Source organism: Pollicipes pollicipes, unplaced genomic scaffold (genome assembly GCF_011947565.3).
Source record: "Pollicipes pollicipes isolate AB1234 unplaced genomic scaffold, Ppol_2.1 Scaffold_6686;HRSCAF=7923_pilon_pilon_pilon, whole genome shotgun sequence".
Classification (NCBI taxonomy): Eukaryota; Metazoa; Arthropoda; class Thecostraca; order Pollicipedomorpha; family Pollicipedidae; genus Pollicipes; species Pollicipes pollicipes.
The window spans coordinates 11,191,348-11,215,275 of NW_023596921.1; the positions used below are offsets into that span (position 1 = coordinate 11,191,348).

A 23,928-nucleotide genomic window follows, 5' to 3' on the forward strand; every position below is an offset into this window, starting at 1 on the left:
CCGTGAATTCACTCGCCGCGCTGTCGCCTTTAAGCCACGACGCTGCAGCGCTGTGGAGAGGGGGGAGGGGAAGGGTGTGCCCCGCCCTGACCCGTCGCCCCTCACCGGCAGCCACCGTACGCGAGAAGGAGTGGGACAACATCGCGGCCGTGCACCGCGGCCTCAGCCAGGTCACCACGTGGTCGTTCGACCGTCAACGCATGGGCGATCACCGGCTGCAGCCGTCGCGACCCGAGCGGCCGGCGGCGCGCGCCGCCGCCTCGGTACGGCACTGATGGCGTTGTGGGGGGGGGGGGAGGGGCGGGGGAGTTGCCGGGGATTGACGGTGGCTTATTGAGGGGCGGCTGGACGCACGCCTTGTGTAGAAACTTCGCCGTAGTTGCTGCACCAGTCATCTCGCCTGTGATTGGTTGCCCCTCCGTGACGCTGTCTTTGTCCACCGTTGCTCTGATTGGCTGCACTGTGCTGCTTGGTGACGTGTCTCTGATGGCGAGATAGATCACCAGGCAGGTGCTGTCTGATGGTGTATCTTTGGTACTGTCTGAGCGACGAGTTTCGTTGTAGTACCTAAAATCAGATCGGCAAGATACAATCTAAGCTGATGGATCTGTCACATACCGCGTTCGTGGGAATGATGTAGCTGTTTTTCCTACCCCCAGTGTGTGGATGTTACGGCCTGTGGTAACTTTGTGCTGATTGGCTACGAAACGGGTCACGTGGATCGCTACAACATACAGTCGGGGCCTCGCGGCTCCTACGGGGATCCAGGTACGTTTACCATGTAGGGACGCCTGCACAGTGCCTGATACACCTGAGCAGTCCCGTTGTTCTTGTTTATTGCAAAGTGATGGCCTGGGATATTTTGCTGCGCCACACTTGGTAGCATGCTGCCGTCTGCGAATTTCAGAGGGCACGAAATTTCTATGGATGTCTGTATGACAGCTCATGTGTATTGTGGTGTGGTGGCCACAGATGACCCACCGCTGATCTCATCGGGCCCCTGCTGACCCCTGCTGATCCCTGCCGATCCGTGCTGGCCTGTGCCGACCCCTGCTGACCCCTGCCGACCCGTGCTGACCACAGGTCATGAGGGCAGCGTGCGCGGCGTGGCGTCGACTGCGCTGGTACACCAGGTGATGTCGGCTGGCGCCGACTCCCGACTCCGCTTCTGGCGGCTCAAGACGGGCCAGCTGCTGCACACGCTGGGGCTGGACGCTCCCGCCGCTCGACTCGTCCTCCACCGAGAGAGGTACGACGCTCGTCGTCGGCACTGGTCCGCACGCTTCGTTCCCGCGGATGTCGCCCTTTGTTAACTCTGCAATGGCCCGGAGCATCGCAGTTTTTCGTGTCGAGCTGTGTTCATTAAACTGAGTTTCATTGAGGCCGATCGGAGTCGCACGCCCTGCGTTCGGTGTGTTGGTTATCTTTGCTTTCATTTAGTCGAACGGTGCACAGCTTGTGGCGCCCAGGCTGGGCGTGTGCATTCCAGTTGCGCGATGTTATGTGCGTTCCCATCGAGTCGCCGGCTGCTGTATGAATAAATTGTCCCGGCTCGCCTTCGCTGAGCCTTCGCTTTCGATGAACTTCCGTGCACATGTGAGGATTTGTTTTGTGCCAATAGTGTCCTGACCCGCCACGACCGCGGTCATCGCCCGCCGCCCGTCTGCCGACCAGCCCCACGCGTCGGCCGCGTGACCGCCCCTCGCGTCCTCCCCCAGCTCGCTGGCTGGCTGTGGCGCTGGACGGACTTCTCGGCGTGCGTGTGGTGGACGCGGACGGCCGGCGCGTGGTGCGCCGCTTCGCCGGCCACGCCGGCCCGCTCACACCCCGACCTGTGCCTCTCGCCGGACGCGCGCTGGCTGCTGACCGCCGGCATGGACTGCTGCGTACGCGTGGGGAACCTGCCGCAGGCGGCGCTGGTCGACGTGCTGCGCACCGCCACGGCGCCCACCTCGCTCAGCCTCGGCCCGGCCGGCCGGCTGCTCGCCACCACGCACGTGGACGACGCCGGCGTGTACCTCTGGGCCAACCGCACGCTGTTCGACTGGGTGAGCCTGCCGCCGCTGCCGGCCGACTACCTGCCGCGGCTGTGGCGGCGGCGCCGGGCAGCGCCCCCGACGACGGCCTCCCTGCTGACGGCCGAGGAGGCGCAGCAGGAGCCGGAGAAGACGGAGGAGGCCGAGGAGGAGTTCCAGAGCGGGGCGCAGCTGGCTGACCAGCTGGTGACGCTCTCACTGCTGCCGGAGTCGCGCTGGGCGCACCTGCTCAGCGTGGACGCCATCAGGGTGAGAGACTGTGAGGGCGCGTGGGAAAGGATGGGCGTGAGGGTCCGCCGCGGGGCTGTCTGTCGACGCGGACAGCTGCTCAGGTGAGGGGGGAGGGAAGGGGGGGGGGGGGGGGTCGTTAATCTACCAAGGCACGGGTCCACTGTGCGGAGGGTTGTGGTCGTTCAGGCGCTGCTCATGGACACGGTTCTGTGAATGGTGTTACGAAGGCGCTCTTTGTTCCCCCGCAGAAACGGAACAAGCCGAAGGAGCCGCCCAAGGTGCCGAAGTCAGCGCCGTTCTTCCTGCCGACCGTGGCCGGCCTGGCGCCGAAGTTCGATCTCTCCGCCGAGCCCACAGATGGCGCGGACGATTCGGCCCGGATCCTGCACCTGGGCGCCTTGGCACCGATCACCGAGCTGGGACGTCTGCTGCTGAAGGCTGAAACGGGCGAACCCGAACATTGTGAGTAGGGGCATGCGCAACGCATGAGTGATCATATATGGGTGTGAGGAGTATGGGGCATATGCATATCACTACACTCTGGCACTCTGTAAGGTGGGACGTAATTCAGCATCATGCCTCATGTTAGGAAATATTCTATTAGATCAAGTATGGTTTGATCCCGTGCGTGACATGTGCTGCTGTACCCAGAAGCCTTTGTTCTGGTGGCAGAAATGCTTCGTTCTTTTGGGCGGTAATATGTGTTCGCGGAAGTCATCAAGCCTCTGTCCTGGTTCTCGGAGCCTTTGTTCTCACAGGTCAGCGAGTCCTAATAGTCGCAGCTCTCGGGGCCTCGTTCTCTCGGGCCGGACAGCTGCAGGTCCTGCTCATGTCTGCTGACGATAGACCAGGGAGCATTCCGTTTCTATCAGTCGTGGCAGCATCGGTGCTCTAGCTGGGACGATAGCGGCGTGTGACTGTCGTGCCCTGACGGCAATGACCTCCCCGGAGACCGAGCCGGCAAACGTGGCCGGCCTAGCAAGTTGAGCCGCAATTCGGCCGAGTTTCGCCGTGTTTGGGCCGACAGTGGCCCGAAGGGACGCCGCCCGGTTCCGGCGCCACTAAGCTGTCCCAGCAGATCAGTTTTGCGAGCGGGAGATCCTGGTGCGAACTCCTCGTGCCATCGAGGCCCGTTTTCGGCGGACTCGCAGATTGCGCGACGGCATCTTGCATGCAGCTGTGTGCTGGCGAGGGCTGTCGCCTGAGTGTGTGGATGGCTGGAGGGCAGTGAATGTCGACAGGTCACGGCAGGCCACGCACCCTCCCCGGTGGTGGGGATCACACGCTTGGAGAGTCCACGCGGCGAGTGACAGCTAAGGTATGCTGTATATATATATATATATATATATATATATATATATATATATATGTATATATATATATATGTATATATATATATATATACATGCATGCATACATATACATGGAATCTCACTAACGATGTTGCTGTTACGTTGGAAATCCATTAACGCGGTGCGGAGGTTTCGTATTACAGCAGACTTATTTGCCACATGCTCATTTCACACACTCAGTTTCTGTGGAAGGAAGGCCGCGTCGTATGAGCTCTCGCATTTGCCGATGACCCACTGTCGTACGGTCATGCTTGAAACTTTTGCAGCGCTGCACTGTGACCGTTTTTAAGAATGAAGCATTTTACTCCACGTTATCTCCCGCCTACTTCAAGTACAACTTCTATCATGCCCTTGTCCTACGCTTAGTTCAGATCATCTGCAGTGTCTTCTGTCAGGGATGACAATTTTACTGATCATTGACCACCAGCTGAATTCTGCTGTGGAGGTTCTAGAACAAACATGCCAGCATTGGCCGCCAACATTGAATATTAGTTGTCCTCTGCAATGTCGATTGGAGTGACGGTAAACACCCGGGTGCTGGACAGATACACGTGGTGTTCATGCTGAGATTTCCGGATAATTATCTCCTGTTTAAAAGGAACCCACCTTGCATCGATGTCGATATTGCATGGGAAGGCGATGCAGTCACCAGCGAGATGATGTGCAAAGTCTCTGGATTTCGTCGGAGAAGCTTCTTGAGCCCAGCTGCTAATTTTACAATCATTCACGAGGCTTCTCTTACGTCTCATCCTATCACGAATAGTATGAATGAGCAGGCATGCTAATTTTACAATAATTCACGAGGCTTCCCGTACGTCTTATTCTATCACGATGATAGAATAATGAATGGATGAGCATGCACTGCGAGCATCACTCACACATGGCTCATAGTGAAAGCATAATTACTATCCCATAGCCTGTTGCATATACGAACGCAGACGGCGCTTGGACGCGGCGTGTGGGTGTGGGCGCGCGAGGCGGTGGTGGACTTGTCGGCGGCGTGGCGCAGCTGCCCCGATGATTGTTGGCCGGCCGGTGCCGGTCTCAGGCGGGCGCTGCCGAGCCGCCGGCGGCGGGGCGGAGGCGCGCCGCCCCCGCCCCGCCGCCCCGCCGGGAGTGTGACCGGAAGTCGGCCGACGCTGTTGCGTCGGGCCGCGCCTGCCGGCCGGCCGCGGCCGGCCGCTGCTGCGGCGCACGTCGCTGACCGCGCCGAGTGGCGGCCAGGCCCGGCTGGCTTAGCCCGGCCATGTGGGGGCCCCAGACCACGTGACCGGACGGATCAGGGGGTGGGGCCGGCGCGACTTAACTCTGCCGGGTGGACGGCGGAGTTCCACGTGACCGCATGGCTTATGTGCGGGTATTGAGCTGGGGCCGCGGTGTGGCGGACCGCGCGGTGCAAGAGGGTCGATGTGTTATGGACACGGCAATGGACTGCTGTCTGATCCTGCGCGCTGACGGACTCTGCCTGTGACTATGCGTGTTAGACGTACAGTTACAGACTGGCGTGCAGCACGTACAGACGCACGTGCAGGCGTATAGTGACGTTACAGAGCGTGTGGTTGCGTGCGTACGCCCTGACTGGCCCGGCTGTGGTGCCGCAGACCGCCCGGCAGTGTGGGTGGCAGTGCGGCCGCCAGGACACCAGGGGCGTGGTTCCGCTGGCTCCGGAGCGTGTCGGCTGGGGCCTGCGTGCACGCGTCTGTTGATGTCCGCGCTGTCCGTCAGTATGGGACCGGAGGCTCCCTGCACCCAGATCTGGTTCACTGAGTCCTACTCTTTGGGAAATATACATTGGATGAAATCGGTCGTACTCCTGTTAATATCCGTGCTCTCCGTTGGCGAGGGAATTGGAGACTCCCTGCATCTGTCTCAGGTTCGGAGAGCCGTGCTTTCCGGGTATTTTGCCTCACGGTTGGTCGGTCGCCATATATCAGAGACGTACCTGCCTCGGAACAGAGTCGTTTTACAGCGATGCCGGTGATTACCTAAACGATACTTGCAGCGCGCCGTCGTTACCGTCGGCCGGCCGGCTCTCGGGGCGCGTCCATTAGCGTCCGATCCTCGGATATCGGGCGGCGGAGTCACCTGATCCGGTCCTATCCATGCTGGATCGATCTCGCCCGGTCAGCGGTCCTCTCCGGTTCTGTCGTGCCGGTCCGCGCCGAGCCCCGCTCTGGAGCCGGCACGCCTGGGCCGCCGTGCCCCGCTCTGGAGCCGGCACGCCTGGGCCGCCGAGCCCCACACTTGAGCCGGCACGCCTGGTCCGCCGTGCCCCGCGCTGGTGCCGGCACGCCTGGGCCGCCGTGCCCCGCTCTGGAGCCGGCACGCCTGGGCCGCCGTGCCCCGCGCTGGTGCCGGCACGCCTGGGCCGCCGTGCCCCGCGCTGGTGCCGGCACGCCTGGGCCGCCGTGCCCCGCTCTGGAGCCGGCACGCCTGGGCCGCCGAGCCCCGCGCTGGTGCCGGCACGCCCGGGCCGGCGCGGCCGCACTGCAGGCCGCCGGACGTCTGGACGCGGCAGGTTCTCGCGGTGTTTGATGGCGTGATGTGGCCAGCTGGCGGGATGGGGCGGGCGGGCCAGCTGGGACACGCGCGGCGGCTGACTTTTGCACCGCTTGTGGCCGAGCGCGGCTGTTGGGGTTAGATTATGGTGGATTGAGTGGATTGTTGATTGGCCTTAGCGCATTGGAGGCTAGTTGAGGTCCACTAGGAAAGCCGGTATCCTTCATCAGAGATGCAACACTTTATAATAACCCGAGTCGTTCCCCTACCAGTACTTGCTTCCACGCAGCAAGGCTCGCCTGGTACCGGCACTGGTACCAGTTTTCAGTGTGGTGAGGGCAGACCAGCATTCTTTGTACCGGCAAAGTCACAGTATTACTTGATCTAGGCACCACCCAGGAGCCGCTAGCACCGATTCAGTACCGGCTGCTGGATCCAGGGAACCGGAATCGTGTATGTCAGATATGCATGCTGGTCGGTGTCGGGCGCTTCGATATTTGGCCGTCTGTCCTCCTGCGTTAAAGCAAAACTGCGACGTTGGCTTTGTTCGGCTGCTACTATTTCAAGCTGTTCAATTTAATGCTGCTGAACGGCTTTCTTGTTTTAAGCTCGCCCCAAACCGGCTTCGTTCAGCTCCAAATGGGTGCCGTTGACTTGTCGTGATATAATGCCTTCGGTTCGGTTCTAAACACGGCCTTTTGTGATCGGTTGAACGCTTGGAGGGCCGTAATATGTTGCCCAGTTGCCTTTTAAAGAGCCTTTAAAAGTCGGCGGCACGGCTCTGTTTTGCAAAATCTTGCGGAGTCTGCGCGGTTAAATACTACGGAGTGGGTCGGATAGAAGTGGATGTAGACGAGGAATTTCCGCTGTGCGATGCATACGAACCAGGCTTTCGTGCAAGGCCTTGTGGAACAATATAATCTGCATTTTGACAAAATTGGTGGCGTTCGGAAAGCGAGTCGATGTCGCCTCCATGCGCTTAACACGCACACAAACACATCATGCCCGATGTGGTCAAAGCTCGTGGCCCGTTCGGGGTGTGAGGTGGCCAGGGAAAAGAGAGGGGACCCGGAAACCATGCTTGCGGATTTCATCATCGTACGCTGCCGTTAGCTGACGTTTCGTACAGCGCAATTTGCCGTGTTTGTTGCCAGGGCAACCATGTCGAAGACGTCAAGAGCATGGGCCGAGTGGTGGCTCTTCGTTCTAGAAAACTACAATTGTGATCTACCATTGCGGACATTCCTGCCGGGGCTGACCGCTCACGTTCGTCACATCTTGGATGGGTCATCACTTTACACGTATTGGTTTGGTCGCCCAGCGTGGCGCTTAGGACGTACAGGTGACGCCAGGACCAGGCTTAGGACGTACAGGTGACGCCAGGACCAGGCTTAGGACGTACATGTGACGCCAGGACCAGGCTTAGGACGTACATGTGACGCCAGGACCAGGCTTAGGACGTACAGGTGACGCCAGGACCAGGCTTAGGACGTACAGGTGACGCCAGGACCAGGCTTAGGACGTACATGTGACGCCAGGACCAGGCTTAGGACGTACATGTGACGCCAGGACCAGGCTTAGGACGTACATGTGACGCCAGGACCAGGCTTAGGACGTACAGGTGACGCCAGGACCAGGCTTAGGACGTACATGTGACGCCAGGACCAGGCTTAGGACGTACAGGTGACGCCAGGACCGGGCTTAGGACGTACATGTGACGCCAGGACCAGGCTTAGGACGTACAGGTGACGCCAGGACCGGGCTTAGGACGTACAGGTGACGCCAGGACCGGGCTTAGGACGTACAGGTGACGCCAGGACCAGGCTTAGGACGTACAGGTGACGCCAGGACCAGGCTTAGGACGTACATGTGACGCCAGGAGTGGGCTGAGGACGTACATGTGACGCCAGGACCGGGCTTAGGACGTACAGGTGACGCCAGGACCGGGCTTAGGACGTACAGGTGACGCCAGGACCAGGCTTAGGACGTACAGGTGACGCCAGGACCAGGCTTAGGACGTACATGTGACGCCAGGACCGGGCTTAGGACGTACAGGTGACGCCAGGAGCGGGCTGAGGACGTACATGTGACGCCAGGAGCGGGCTGAGGACGTACATGTGACGCCAGGACCAGGCTGAGGACGTACAAGTGACGCCAGGAGCGGGCTGAAGACGTACATGTGACGCCAGGAGCGGGCTTAGGACGTACATGTGACGCCAGGACCGGGCTTAGGACGTACAGGTGACGCCAGGAGCGGGCTGAGGACGTACATGTGACGCCAGGAGCGGGCTGAGGACGTACATGTGACGCCAGGACCAGGCTGAGGACGTACAGGTGACGCCAGGAGCGGGCTGAGGACGTACATGTGACGCCAGGAGCGGGCTGAGGACGTACATGTGACGCCAGGACCGGGCTTAGGACGTACATGTGACGCCAGGAGCGGGCTGAGGACGTACATGTGACGCCAGGAGCGGGCTGAGGACGTACATGTGACGCCAGGACCGGGCTTAGGACGTACAGGTGTCGCCAGGAGCGGGCTGAGGACGTACATGTGACGCCAGGAGCGGGCTTAGGACGTACATGTGACGCCAGGACCGGGCTTAGGACGTACAGGTGTCGCCAGGAGCGGGCTGAGGACGTACATGTGACGCCAGGAGCGGGCTTAGGACGTACAGGTGTCGCCAGGAGCGGGCTGAGGACGTACATGTGACGCCAGGAGCGGGCTTAGGACGTACAGGTGACGCCAGGACCAGGCTTAGGACGTACAGGTGTCGCCAGGACCGGGCTGAGGGTGTACGGGTGATGCCAGGACCAGGCTTGGCTAGTCTTGCCGATCACGGATGTGGGGAAAAGGGTCTTCTGTCGTTTGTCGCTGTTTTGACGTTCATATACTGACGGCTACAGCCCCAGGGCCCGTCTGTCTGTTCCACCGTCGACTGCAGCCCCAGGGCCCGCCTGTCTGTCCCACCGTCGACTGCAGCCCCAGGACCCGTCTGTCTGTCCCACCGACGGCTGCAGCCCCAGGGCCCGCCTGTCTGCCCCACCGTCGACTGCGGCCCTAGGGCCCGTCTGTCTGTTCCACTGTCCCACCCCACCCCTGCAGCCTCAGGGCCCGTCCGTTTGTCCCATCGTCGACTGCAGCCCCCAGGGCCCGTCTGTCTGTGCCACCGTCGACTGCAGCCCCAGGGCCCGCCTGTCTGTCCCACCGACGACTGCAGCCCCAGGGCCCGTCTGTCTGTCCCACCGTCGACTGCAGCCCCAGGGCCCGCCTGTCTGTCCCACCGTCGACTGCAGCCCCAGGGCCCGTCTGTCTGTCCCACCGTCGACTGCAGCCCCAGGGCCCGTCTGTCTGTCCCACCGTCGACTGCAGCCCCAGGGCCCGCCTGTCTGTCCCACCGTCGACTGCAGCCCCAGGGCCCGCCTGTCTGTCCCACCGTCGACTGCAGCCCCAGGGCCCGCCTGTCTGTCCCACCGACGACTGCAGCCCCAGGGCCCGTCTGTCTGTCCCGCCGTCGACTGCAGCCCCAGGACCCGTCTGTCTGTCCCGCCGTCGACTGCAGCCCCAGGGCCCGTCAGTCTGTCCCGCCGTCGACTGCAGCCCCAGGGCCCGTCAGTCTGTTCCATCGTCAACTGCAGCCCAGGGCCCGCCTGTCTGTCCCACCGACGACTGCAGCCCCAGGGCCCGTCTGTCTGTCCCGCCGTCGACTGCAGCCCCAGGGCCCGTCAGTCTGTTCCATCGTCAACTGCAGCCCAGGGCCCGTCTGTCTGTCCCACCGTCGACTGCAGCCCCAGGGCCCGTCTGTCTGTCCCACCGTCGACTGCAGCCCCAGGGCCCGTCTGTCCGTGCCACCGACGGCTGCGGCTCCTGAAGTCACCGTCGTGACCTGGCGACCGTCGTTGCTCCCGGCGTTGAGATAAGGCCTGCCGGCCGCCGCTCAGCCTCGGGGCTCGCTCGACGGCCGCCGCGCCCGACTCGCGCCGTCGGAGGGCCGTGTGGTCGGCCGGCCGACCCCGCGCTCACGCGGGCGCGTCTCGGGCGCCGCCGCGGCCGCCGCTCGACAGCCGCGGCCGGGCGTAGCTCGGGTTCGGCTCGGCTCGGCTGGCGTGGCCGCGGCGGCCGCTGCTGACTCGGCTGAGCGAATTGGGTCGCCGTGGTTGACGATGATGCTTAAGGCAAGGGAGGTGATGATTTTGCTGGAGCGTGGCTGATATACGCGGACGGGACGCGCCACGCCGCATTATCGCCGCTTATCGCCATTAAGTCATGAAGATGCGAGCAGGCCCTTTTGGAGGAAAAAGGCTTTTGAAAACCGCAGGGTTTTGCTGGATGCTCACCGAACACCGCAGAGGCAGATTTGCAGGAACCTGTCCGGCTTTAGTCGTTCAACCCTCGAGCTCGAAGCTCGACAGGGCTGAGCAGCCACTCCTGCCGGGCCGGGGAGGGGGGACGTCACTCGACTCATCAGTCGCCGCTGATTGAGTCTGGCCGCCGGCCCGAGTATGACGAATGAATCAATGCCGGCGGCCGATGATCTTATTTCAGGCGCTATTAGCGCTAAGCCGCGTCTCGGCGCGTATGGCAGACTGCCGGACCGCCTGTCGACGGGCACCCCGACGGCGGCGGAAGGGGCGCCTAACTGTCGGCGGACACCCGGCGGCGGTGGAAGGGTTGTCTGACTGTCGGCAGGCACCCCGGCGGCGGCGGAAGGGTTACCTGACTGTCGGCAGGCACCCAGGCGGCGGCGGAAGGGGTGCCGGACTGTCTGTTGACGGGACACCCCGGCGGCTGCGGGAGGGGTGCCTGACGGCCGACGGACACCCGGCGGCGGCGGGAGGGTTGCCTGACTGTCGGCGGACACCCGGCGGTGGCGGGAGGGATGCCGGGCCACCTGTCGACGGACGACCGTGGCGGCGGCAGGAGCGCCGGGGCTCGGCCTGGCGTGACTCGGCGAGCGAGGCCGGGTCACGCTCTCCTGTCCGCCGCCGGTGCCGACGGTGGAGGGGGAGGGGCTCGGCCCCTGCGCCACTGATGCCCCGGTCTTCTGTTTGTGCCTATCTGTCTCACTGTGTGTGTATGTCTGTCTGTCTGTCTGTGTGTAGGTCTGTTTGTGTGCACGTCTAATTAACGGCGCCCCGAGAGTTGCGTGCGGCGTGCTGGCGTGACCGCCCTGACCCTGGACGGATGTTCGCTCGGCGGCGACAGCCGTCCGCCCGCCCGGCAGCGCCGCTCGGGGGCCGGCGCTGGCTTACTACCCGGCCGCGTACCTCCGGAGGGCCGGCGCCGGCTCACTGCCTGGCCACGTGCTTCGGTGAATGACTTACCGTGACCTAGTTGTTGTTATTTATGGGGTTGTTCGGGTACGTTGATTGGTGGGGTCTCATCGCGCCCCGCACGGCCTCTGCGGGTGCGTGGCTCGCAGTTTGACGGCTTCCGGCCGGGTCTCATCGAAGCAGTGTTGCCTGGAACCTGGGACTCCCGCGCGGTAAACCGCGCAATCGACCGCTCTGTGCGGGGCGGTGGCGTGGAAGCGCCGTCCGTCGGTGACCGGAGAACGTAAACGCCCCCTCGTTTACGCTCGATCCGACAGGATCTCGGCGGACGTGTTCCCCGGGCGGCGCGGTAACGTGTGTATACGCCGTGGTCGTTAGCACAGCACTATCTAGCGCCGTTATTGCCAGGAAACCGAAATAAAGCGGCTGCTGGATGTCTGGCTAACGAGCGTGCAGTCGTGGAACGGGCAAGTCAAGGCCAGGTCGGGCTTTGTACGCTGTATCGATCGGGCGCGGCCGTGCCTCAGATTTGTTGTGTGCCGGATCTGCGGGGCGCCGTCTCGGCACGACGTCCCTGATGTGGAATTTAACCCCTGACGGCGACGGGTTCTCAGGCTGTGCTGCGGTGAATCCTGATATGAGAGGGTGACAAACTGCCTCGTGCTGTCGCTGACATTCAGCTCCGAAATGTAGCCCAGTTCAGAAGTAGATGTCGGTGAGCTTTGACTGGGGAGCACGCGATCCGAATTTTGAATATTGATGAAATATTCAAGCAGTCACGGACAGAACGAAAAACAGGGTGGCGATTGTCAGTTACTTTCGTCGGCGGCTGCCTGTTGCACCAGCCTCGTGCGAGCTCGCTTGTTTTCGTGAAGTTCAGCCTCTTTGTTTACGAGGCCGTGATGTCTAGATGGGCTCGGTCCCCCACTTGCGAGATATTCTCCAGTGCATACCGTAATGGACCCGCCGGGTGCTGTTAATCGAGGCTGTGTCGGCGCGAGCGAGACATCTCGTCGGCCGGCGGGCGCAGATGGGCAGACGCGGCTCGCCCCGCCTCGCCGGCGAGCCGCTGTCCGACGCGACGGTAACGACTCGGCGGCGGGGCTCGCCTCGCCTCGGCCGAGCGAGCCTGTAACTCGTCGGCGCCGCGGTCGGCCCGCCATAAGCCGGCTATAATCAGGCGCTGTCCCCGGCAATCACTTAGCGCCGGCGCCCCGGCCGTTGTCAGCGAGCGAGCGAACGGGCCGGCTGGCGACCCGTCCGTCCCCGGGACTGTGCGAGGACGGTATACGGTCCTCGCTCGACACCTGGGGACGATCCGCAACTCGGAGCCGCCCCGTGGGATGCTGTTTCGCGACTGGAGCCGGGCTGCCCGGCGACATGGCGAGGTCTGGCCTGTCCGTCCGGGAGCAGTACGGTGTCCCGACCCGGCTGCCCAGCTGGGGTGCGCTGCTGACAGTGTCGTGCGTGGTCACTGATCGCGCGGCACCCGCGCGGGGTCTCCTTGGCGGGTCCTGCTGTGCGCCCAGACCAGGTCCTGAGCGCCAGTTGGAGCGTCTCACCCGTCCCGTTGGAGCGTCTGTCGGCTGTGCCCTGGCTGTGCCGTTGTGGCGGTCTGCTCGCGATGCGGAGCAGCGTGGCTCTCCGTGTCGGAACACTGGACATTGTTGGAACACGGGACAGTGTCGGAACACGGGACAATGTGGGAACACGGAACAGTGTTGGAACACGGGACAGTGTCGGAACACGGGACGCGACATGGACCGCCGACCCGCCGACCCTTCCCGTCCGCCCAGCCACGGCGACGGCCAGGGCGTGCTGTTGGGCGTGGTGCGAACGCAGCAGACACCGCCACGTGGTTTTCGAGATGGAGTCCGGTTTGTGGCGTCGGTACTGCCCCCATGCCGCGCGCGTAAAAGCTGGACTGCGGGTGGCCAGTGATAATGCCGAGTGGAGGGCTGATGGGGTTATTGTGTTTTGCACCGAGATGTGACCGCGCATCCCAGACCCGCCGTTGATACTTTACCGGGTGATCACTCCGCCGTTTGACCCCGGGCGGAGTAAGGACGCATGGGAAGGACACATGCGCGGTGCAGACCTTACGCAGGGTACGCGGTGCCACGTGGTCCGAAGGCTCCCACAAGGTCTACGTACGGTGTCGGCCTTCGTGAGGTCAACTGGCTGATGCGATCAAGGTTCTCCATAACAGCCAAGGGAGCATAATATACTGGAACTGCTCGGTTTCAACCAGCCGTCTATTTGTCTAAATGGTCGCCGAGACGACATCTGAGAGCTCTGGAATGCGCATGGATGAATCCTAAGGAAGGACATTATTGAAGTTGGCCTGCAGGATCGATTAACGTGGGAGAATGGGGACTGCCATATGCTCTCTCGCTTAGCAGGACTCACTGCACAGCCGTGACAGTCGCTCTGGTCGTGTGGTAGCGGCACCAGCCTGGGAAATCCCCACCTGTGCCATAAAAGGACTGCTGTTGGAACCAGTTGGAACACAAGCAACGTTTACACTTGCAGCAAGGGGAGCAGGCGTCATACTTGCTTCGCATTCCCACGGAATTTGCCACCGTTCGGCTTCGCCTGCTCGAAGTTGGAAGCTCCATTCACGACGTCGTCGCTGTTGTCAGCGCCCGCCTGAGCTATGGCGCCGTGCGACAACCGTTCGCCCAACACATTCGACACGTCGCAGCCGGCCCGACAGCTGTGAGCGGACGGCAGCCGTTCCAGGCGCCGGCTCCGCGGCCGGTGCGTCCTCGCTCCGGCGCCGCAGCGTCGCTGGCGTGTGGTGGCGGGGGACGATCGCGGCGGCCGCCGCCGGCACCGCAGCTGGCGCCCGCCGGCTCCCGGTCGCTGATGGATAGCGGGAGATCCGGTTAGCCATGCCGCCGGGGATGGCGGGCTGAGCTGTGACACGCCAGAGCGCCGCCGGAGATGGTGGGCTGAGCTGTGACACACTAGAACGCCGCCGGGGATGGTGGGCTGAGCTGCGACACGCCAGAGTGCCGCCGGGGATGGTGGGCTGAGCTGTGACACACCAGAGCGCCGCCGGGGATGGCGGGCTGGGCTGCGACACGCCAGAGCGCCGCCGGAGATGGTGGGCTGAGCTGTGACACACTAGAACGCCGCCGGGGATGGTGGGCTGAGCTGCGACACGCCAGAGTGCCGCCGGGGATGGTGGGCTGAGCTGTGACACACCAGAGCGCCGCCGGGGATGGCGGGCTGGGCTGCGGGCTGAGCTGCGACACGCCAGAGTGCCGCCGGGGATGGCGGGCTGAGCTGTGACATACCAGAGCGCCGCCGGGATGGCGGGCTGAGCTGCGGGCTGAGCTGTGACACACTAGAGCGCCGCTGGGGGTGGCGGGCTGAGCTGTGACACACTAGAGCGCCGCTGGGGGTGGCGGGCTGAGCTGTGACACGCCAGAGCGCCGTCGGGGATGGCGTGCTGAGCTGTGACACACTAGAGCGCCGCTGGGGATAGCGGGCTGAGCTGTGGCACACTAGAGCGCCGCCGGGGATGGCGGGCTTAGCTGTGACACACTGGAGCGCCGCCGTCGACGCGGCAGCCGACTTCTTGCGATGCTCGAATATGTTGTGACAGCTAAACGGCGTGTTGTGCCATGCCTGTGTGTAAACCGCAGGAGGAGCGGTCCCGTTGGTCGACTGTGGGCGTGTTTGGCCTGCGGATTCTCTCGCAGAATGACCCGGAATGTTGGAAAATTCCCCGAAGCGGCGTTCGCCTTTGCAGCAGAGAGAAATATTTCAGATGATTAATCGGGTCGTGTGAGAATCCCGAATGATTTTCAGAGTGTGTTCAGTATGGATATTTATTTTCGTCATGCCCAGCGATGACCGTTGGCCAGGTTGCGGCTATGTATGACGCGTGTCAGACAAAACTGGGTGTTAATTGTATAGCCCACTGAACCCAAATAGAAAACTCCGTGGATGGTTACATGGGCACTATATGACCGCGCAGTCGAAGCACCCTGAAACCTCAATTACTACTACTACTACTCCCTGAATGGTTATCGGGCGGGGAATTATTGGTTGATCAGTTTTCACCAGTTGAACGCGGCCGGTCGCGATCAATTTGGCATGCCGCGTAATGTGGTATGCTGGTTGTATATCATGTATAAATTTCCCAAACTTGCGTGAGATCTGCGCCATAAATGATCCCCATATCCCGCGCAAGCCCTACCAGTGTCAACTATGCTTCATGCATGAGCTGTATGCGTTGCAGGGGCTTATTGGCGCGTCACGTCACGCGTCACGCGCGATACTGCGTGAGTCATTATCGATCGGGATTTGGCCGCCGGCCTGCGCCCTGCGCAGCTAACCCGTGCTGGTGACAACTGCTCATCCTCACATCAATCATCCCAACGCCTCCTGTCTGACGTGGCTGCGCTGGATGCCCGTACTGTCCGTGAGACGTCCCATCGGCTTCGGCCGAGGAGTGACGGCGCCGTCGTCTCCGCCGCCAGACGACGCCGTCATGGACCTGCTGAAGGGCATGAGCCCGTGGCAGCTGGACTCGGAGCTGCGGCAGCTGGCGCCGGCGCCGGGCGGCTCTACCAAGCTGCTCCGGCTGTTCCTGGTCACAGTGCAGCGTCAGCTGGACACAGCGAGGGACTTCGAGCTGGCGCAGGCATACCTCGGCCTCTTCCTCAAGGTAAGGCGGAAACGGGGCCACGGCCTGGCTCAGAAGCTCGAGCAGGGGGACTGGCGTGGGCCAAGGCCGGCATATCCTTCAGGGTGGGGCAGGAGTTGAGGCCAGACCTGGGTCAGACGCAGGAGCTGGATCAGAGGCGAGGTCAGAACAGGAATGTGGCAGGTGCTGTCCAGGACTTTCATAGGCCTATTTCGGCTCTTCCTCAAGGTGACACAGGGGCTGGTGGTGAACGCTGTGACGGAGGCTGGGACTGGAGCTGTTGTGAGGTCTAAAATGCAACACCTTTTCTCCCGTCCAACAAAACGTTTGAAGGAATCCCGTCCAAACGTCACGCAATCCTCCAGTAGAGGAAGCTGAACCCAGACGAGCCCGACCCTCTGGTTGTGGATTATAATGTGGCCGCCCGACGAGGCTCCTTAAACATGGCAGACTTTACTAGCTCGAACACGTACTTGAATCTAAACGCATGCTGCGCACCTGTAGCCTGCAAGACGGGCCGGAGGTGGCTGAATGTGCAGGAAGAGCATACCAGGTACTACGGGCACGTGATCCGCCGGATATCGGCGTGCGGGAAGTGCGCAGTTGGATCGCCCCCGGCCCCGGCCCCTCCTTCGTTCTTCCTCAGGAACGGAGCGATGCGAGGGGACCGGGCCGCCGAGAAAAAGGCAAGAAAAGGCAAACGTGCTCGCTCCAATAACGAGACGGTCGCCAGTCCATGGCACGCGAGAACAGGCTTTGAACGCGGGCGACTTTCGGGGCCGCGACGCTTGCGACCGCACGAGACGTTTGCACGCCTACCATATGCATGCATGGAAGTCTCATCTACCAGAGGACCATGACATATGGTGGGAAGACTTGGCGGTAGACGGCCAAGCGACGTATCTTTAACGACGGAGCTACTACGTGAGTAAACTCACGGTTGGACGGAAATCAACGCCAAGTGGGACATAGACCAGCAGAGCATGCCAATCGACCAGACCACTTCTAGTTGTTACAATCATCCTGACAAGATCGAGAAAACCGAAGAGGAGAGGACGAGGGTGGCTGGCTACAAGACAGCAAAGTGGACCGAGTTTCGCCACTCTGTGGATGAGCTCATCGGCAAATGGCCCAAGACGCCGGGCAGCTGTCCGTCAGATGGACAGGATGTTCAAAAACACCAGCACGAAGGCCGCTCGACCGACCATGTGAGCACCCGACACCTTTCTTGGGCGAGCAATACGATCAATCTCTCAAGCGCTGTGTCGAAGTCTTGAGAGAAGCAGCAGCCCCGTACCACCCGGCAGCCGACGTCAAAGCCTGCCGAGATGCCGTAGCAGAGGCCGACACCAGTTCAGAAGGGACAAACGGCCGTCCTGCGCCTGCGGGCGCGGAGTGCTGCCCATCCACTGACATGTGGGCTCTGTTTAGAACGCTGGGTGGGAGGAGCCTCCGGCCAGACCATCGGAACCACTCGCGAAGAACCTCCGGCCAATCCATCGGAGCCACTCACGCGACCGTTGGTCGCCTCCCAACCACCGCCATCAATCATCTCTTGTAAGGAAAGAGCAGGTTTTCTGCGTCCAGAAAACGTCGAAGTGAACCGAATCGCCAAGAGCAAAACTACTTGCAAAGCAGGCTTGAGGCACGCCCTGCGCCAGCTTTGTGCCTCCGCTGCAACAGCAACGACGCGTGCACGCACGCACGCACGCACGTACGCACGCACGCACACACGCACGCACGCACGCACGCACGTACGCACGCACGTACGCACGGGGGGCGGAGCGGGACCGGAACTGTGACAGCACATGCTCAAACCGCACTCCCAGGGCAGTGGGAGTCGTACCGGCCGTCGCCGCCGGCCGTGCTGCCCATTTCGGGTGACAGCTGTGCTTGACCCGGGCGACCCCTCGCTGGCACGCAGGTAACCACGGGGTCGGCTCTCGGGTCGCCCGGCGGCCAGCAGGGCCCAAACCGCGTCAGAGTAAGTCACGATCGAACTGTATCTGCCCAGAATGGAACTTTGATTGGGCGCTCGTGGACGGTTATTCGTCAAGGGAAACTCACCCGTGCCACGCTCGTCTCGAAGCGGCGTGCGCGCGTCGCGGAGCTAGCGTCTGCAGACGTTGGTATGAACAACGATAGGGAACTCGCAGGTATAGTGCGTTTTTCACGATTTGACAGGTATTTTATTGGAGGCTCACACTGACACCGAATGAACCTTTGGGGGACGGCAATAGCGAGACTGAATTTATTCCGGTAGACTAAAAGTCATTTTGGTCTACTATACAGACTAGAATAACTTCGGCTGATTGGAATCCTGGAATGCTTTTGTGCCAGCTGGCCATGATACAGCGGGCTGCTCCTGGCTCTCGCATTACTGAACCAACTTAGCCTTGAATCGGGCGTGGGCAGGCGTCGCGTTGTTTGATTCTCAGAACGCACTTTATTGCTGGGGGCCAGGTCCGTGAGGCCAGTGCTGCAACTCATCTCCACGCTCGAAGTTCAGATCAGGAGGACCAATCGGATTCGGCGGGCATGGAAACACGGACGCCAGGCGCCAGCACCGTGCAGGGTGAGCGCAGGCCTGCGTACCCGATCTTGTTTGACCCGGAAGGGGTCGCGGAATTATCGGCTCGCCAACGCTGAAAGATGCCGTCTGGTTTTGGCCCTAGCGGTCCATTACGGCGTACGCTTACCGCTGCACGCGATGCGCGCATGATGAACGTCCGCCGCTATGTTGATTGGAAAACCTGCACACGTGACGACGGTCGTTTTGATGTCCGTTGCGCGTCGCGTACACGACAAATCGCTCTCCCGCCCGCGAAATGTGCGGTTGCCACCACTACCCTGGCGTTGTTGTGGTGCATGGTCACTTGCTTAGCTGAAGAAATCGCACCCTGGCGGTGCGTCCGCCGGCGGCTCTGCGACCGAACGCGGCGCGTTTGGGCTCGCTCCCCCCCCCCCCCCCCCCGCCGCCGCCGCGAACCCGGCAGATCACCGCGGTAAGAATAACCATGATCAGATCATGACACGGCTCTCTCAGCCAGCCGGGCTGATGGCAGCCTTCCCCTGGGACCTCCGGCAGGCGGGGACGGCCCTGGCTTCGGCTGCGGCGGCGACCTGAGAGTCACCACAGAACGGCCCAACGGCCCAAGTCGAACCGGCCCGAATGATGACCGTGATATGGGCCCTGCTTGACAGCCGAACCTGTTTGGAGGCCATTTCATTGCACTCAGAGGCCGTGGCCTGGAACAGATGGGGGTAGTGGGGTCCCGACCGCGACCCTCGTGTGCGTTGTTTATCACGTTTGATTTATGGGCTGGTTTCGGGCTTATGAAATTCATATGGGAGTTTCATAAATTTCTGCGCCGCGGAGGTGCCGCGGATGCAAAGTCGCCGTGTTATCCAACCATCCATTGCTGTCGGTTTTCGATATAGGCGGCACCGGCGGCGGAGGAAGAGCGGCAGAGAAACTACCAAGCGCAAAGTCTTCGTCTAGACGAAGTCGGGAGTGAAGGGATTCTCACCACTTGGATAGCCAGCCAACTGGCGTATTTTTGGCCACAATTCGGTACACGTTTTGCCAGCTGCGTCAGTGCGGCAATCACGGATCGAAACCGGCTGTTAGGTTTACGGAGCTTCCGGAACGCGTCTGCTCGTGTCATGCAAGGTGTCTCGGACAGGGTACCATAGACGCAAGAATGTTTGGGGAAGGATAAACCATAGGCCACCCACTTGCTGAAAGTTTTATGTTAACTCTATGTAAGACTGGTGGCAAGCAATGCCTGGGCAAGATTGGCTGAAAAGGCGTGTTTCATTCACCCGCCTTCTTTGTATGTATTCCCTCGCTCTTGCAGAGCAGTGAAGGAAATACCGTCTTCCAGGGAGGAGTGGTTGAGATTGGTCGTGCGCCCTGAGGACGAGTGGTCCAGTCTGATGGCTTACTTCCGGAGATCCGGTAATCCCTCCCGTGGTCCACAGTATGAACTGTCTGTGACCTGGAGCCGTTATATCCGCTCATTGAGAAATTTACCCGCAATGAACCAGGCCCAAACGGCCCTCACCGGAGGTACAACGTTTAGTTGTAGCTGGTCCGAAAGCCTCGTGGGCACTCGTGCAAGACGTATGTGCTCTCCTGTGCAGCTTAAGGTCCCTTGCACGTGAAGACATTCCGCTCCCACCCCGTCCGGTCGTAGAGCCGGCGCCGCTGCGGTGTGGGGCCCGGTCCGGCACGGGTGCATCGTCGCAGTCCCCGCCTGCGCAGGCGCTTCGATAATAGCCGTGCCGTGTTGACCTTGTTTGAACAGCGTGTCGGTCGTATGGGAACGGCAGCAGCCGTCGTGGTGCCCCCCCCCCCCCCCCCCAGCTTATCGCCCCGTGGAGCCCGGACACCCAGCTGTAGTCAACGATACGGCGGCCTCTGACGCTGAGGGAACCTGAACTTGTCCAGATGTTGGGCAAGGCAGGATGAGGCCGGGTTTTGCCGCGAGCATCCGTGATATTCGAAGATGTTGCGTTGGGCAGGCGATAGGTGATGACATGGTCCCGCCTTGGAAACAGCTAGGATACAATGGTACGGTTATCTAGGATGGTACAACATTACCGATGTGGAGAGTTGGGTGGGCGTGGTGAACCACATCCATGACACATTAAACTCCGATGCATTTCTCAGCAACCGCGGCCCGCCCAGAAGCCGACTTGTGTGTCGCCAGCATCAGCCGAACAGCCAAATGGCTGGCACGGTGATCAGCTGTTGAGTCCCAATCAGCCGTTACTTGCATAGTATTGCGCATAAAGACGACAGTTATGGCGCGCCGCGGCCAATCGGCCTGGCCGTGGGGCGGATCCGTCACGATCTGTCCATGTGTCGGCGCCATTCCCTGAGAGCGGTTAGCCCGGCGTAATGGGTTTCGAAGTGGGCGGTTGGCGAGGTAAATGTGTCTTTGTTCCTGAGGAAAGTTCTAAGCACTGGCAGTGGCCGCTTTTCTGCAATGTACAGCGGGCGTAAATTTGGCTTCACGGGACTTCCCGACGACTGGGCTATTAAATGGCGATAAGGAACGCCTATGCTCGTGACCTCGCTCAGCGTTATGAAAGGCTTTGTTGACGTAATTCTTGCACATGGGTTAGTGAATTTTGCGGAAGTGACTATTTCACGGTTACATTGCGTGGAGCAAGATGCTTCGCAGCTTTTAACGAAATTCAATCTATATTATTCGCGCGCCAAGTAGCCAAAACTCGGCAAGGTGGCCAGATCATTGAGTTCGTTAGGGCTGTTTGGGAAAGCGTTAATCCCAAATTGGCCCAATTCGATGAAGGAATGAGCAAGTCGGCAGCAGCTCAGGCACGGACTGCAGGACGTTGGCAGTTCAGCCTCGCTGAACACCCCGAGAGATGCCAGATTTCCGCACTTCAGTACCGGCTGTACCTTAATGCTGCCCTGGCCGGGCAATGTCCTGAGCTTCGCCGGTCGCTAGATGAAGTCGTGCTGGCAAAGAACGTTAGCGCGAACGTTGGCACTGGCCAAATTTTGCCGTCTTTTGGCCGTTACCGACATATGGCGATACCAACGCACGCTGGTACTGGTGCAAAAGGCAAATAAGAAAAGCTGCATCTCTAGTAATGGCCCTTGTCATTCTCTCTCCATCGAGCCAATCGGAACGAAATGTGTCTACCGAAAAACGGGAATATGTTGTTGTTGCAGCCCTTCCTGACGCCGAAAAATTGTTCCCGGGTAAAAGCTTAACGTAAATATTACGGTGACTCCAGCATCCAGGACTCCGACTTCTGTGGCTCAAACCTCCGTGACTCCGGCCTCCGTGACTGCAACCTCCGTGACTCCAACTGCCGTGACTCCGGACTCCGTGGCTCCGACCTCCGTGACTCCGACTCCCGTGACTCCGACTGCGTGACGGTGCTCTCAGGCGCCGACTCTAGGACTCTGCTGGCAGCGTGGCGCACCGATCCAGCATCTCTCGGATCATGGGGCACCGCAGCCGGTCGGCGCAGACCCGCACGGCGGACGCGCCGCATCGGCCTTGCATTTAAATGTTTGTGATTACGGTGCGTTACGGCGTGCGCGCCGGCACCTCCGCCGCCGGCGAGCACGTCCTGCCAGGGAGTCGTCGTCAAATCACGTCCGATGACGCTCATCCTCCGAGGTTTCGCCGCGCCCTGCATACTAAGTGCCGGTCAGAAGCTTCCGGGCGGCTTTTAATTGATGTCGGAAACGGCACCGGGTCGATCGACGTCCGGAGCGTGAAGGGGGAGGGGGAGGGGGCGGGGGATGTGACGATTGTGGCGCATGGAGACTGAGCGCCCTGTGCGTTCGTTATTTTTCCGTTAGCGGAGCGAGGGGTTGCTAGTAAGGTGTGAGTTGCGTGGGCCATGACGGCGCGCGAGGTGAGTGAGCTCGATAAGAAGTAGGTGCGAAGAGCACTGACTGGTTGCAGTCGTTACGTCAGCCTTGTGGGAACAGACGAGGATATATGGACTAGGAGTGGACCTGGCGCAGTACATTTTCAGCGAGTTTCGATTGAGATATATCATCTTTTGGAGGTGTCGTGGGAATAAGTCCATAAAGCTATCACAACGAAAGTATGGCGCAACTATGTTCGCTGCAAACGTGGAGATATCGTCTCCGTGTTTATTGTGGGAATACCGCCGGGGGGGGGGGGGGGGGGGGGGGGGCGGCGGCTCAGCAGAGCATGTAGTGCCTTAGGTGTTCACTCCGGCAGAAGGATCGCACGTCGTGTGCTTTATGGTTATTGCTGCATATCTTTTTAAATACAAATACGTGTTCCCTGGTGATGGATTCGAGTGCTTCCAAGGCTTCATGCCTTTGTGCAGTCATGCAGCCAGCCCACCGCATTGTCATTACAGTTTATTGTGTTTGTGTGATCGCGGTTTCCATGGACATGTATCCGACACGATTGTGGCGACCGTGGGGCTCAGAATGGCGCATGCTGTTAGTATTTGCCCCTTCCGAGCACGATCTGGCGTGAAGTGATGATGCCCTTCTGAACAGGCCCTGGCGCTGGGCGTCCTCGTTGATCTTCATCTCCTCCCGTGAGAGGGCGGCACCGAGCCGGGTTGCTGACCGGGCACCTCTCTCCCGTTTCAACTGAGACTGCGCTTAGGCGCTTCTTGCCATATCAAGCCCTGGTCTCCCGGCTTCCTCCGCGACCTCTGATCGTCCGCTGTCGTTCCAGCTGCACGGGCCGGCGATCAGCGAGTGCGCCGAGCTGCGCGTCCTGCTGCAGGCGGTGGGCGAGAGCCAGGCGGAGTCGTGGCAGCGGCTGCAGGGCAGCATCAGCGCCACCCTCTGCCTCGTCAGCTTCCTGCGCTCCTCCACGCTCGGCTAATAGCCAGCCGCGGCCCTGCCGGCGTGGCCTCGCTCGGTCCGGACCCGCGACCCGAACTGGGCGTGTCCGGCCGTGATGGGCGGGCGACAGGGGACCGAGGAGGCGCTCGTGCCAGCCCGGCTCTCGTGTGCGGTCGGGGCACGACTCGGTGGCGCGGGTTGGTAGGCCGCAGGTGCGCTTGTGTGGGGTATCTCGGACGCTCAAGGACCCCTCTGGGCCCGTGCGCCCGAGCGTGTGATGTGCGATGGAAACGGACGGAAAATACAGACACGCTGGTGGGTATTCGATTTGCGTTGGTCAGTACGCTGGCGGAGCTATGACAGAAACGGACGCGACGGGGTTTTCCGGTGTCGGTGGCGGCACCGAGGTGGGCGCTCTTCACAACGGGCGCGTGTGCCGCTACTAGGAATGCAGTTTTAAGTCGCGATGGCTGATGGATGGGACGTCTCAAGCTAGTTTATGACTGAAGTGAAGACCAAGAACATGGCGCTGTCACGGAGAACGGACCTGTT

General features: G+C 61.1%; 1 protein-coding gene across 1 annotated transcript; it reads left to right on the top strand.

Annotated features, from left to right (window-relative positions):
• The first annotated feature begins 1,496 nt into the window (after nt 1–1,496).
• LOC119107465 (WD repeat-containing protein 36) lies at nt 1,497–23,416 on the top strand. The gene is made up of 7 exons (XM_037230909.1): nt 1,497–1,503; nt 1,719–1,789; nt 1,911–2,048; nt 2,247–2,285; nt 2,516–2,729; nt 15,883–16,070; nt 23,264–23,416. The coding sequence occupies exons 1-7, from the start codon at nt 1,497–1,499 to the stop codon at nt 23,414–23,416; spliced, it is 810 nt and encodes a 269-aa protein (XP_037086804.1).
• The last annotated feature ends 512 nt before the right edge of the window (nt 23,417–23,928 follow it).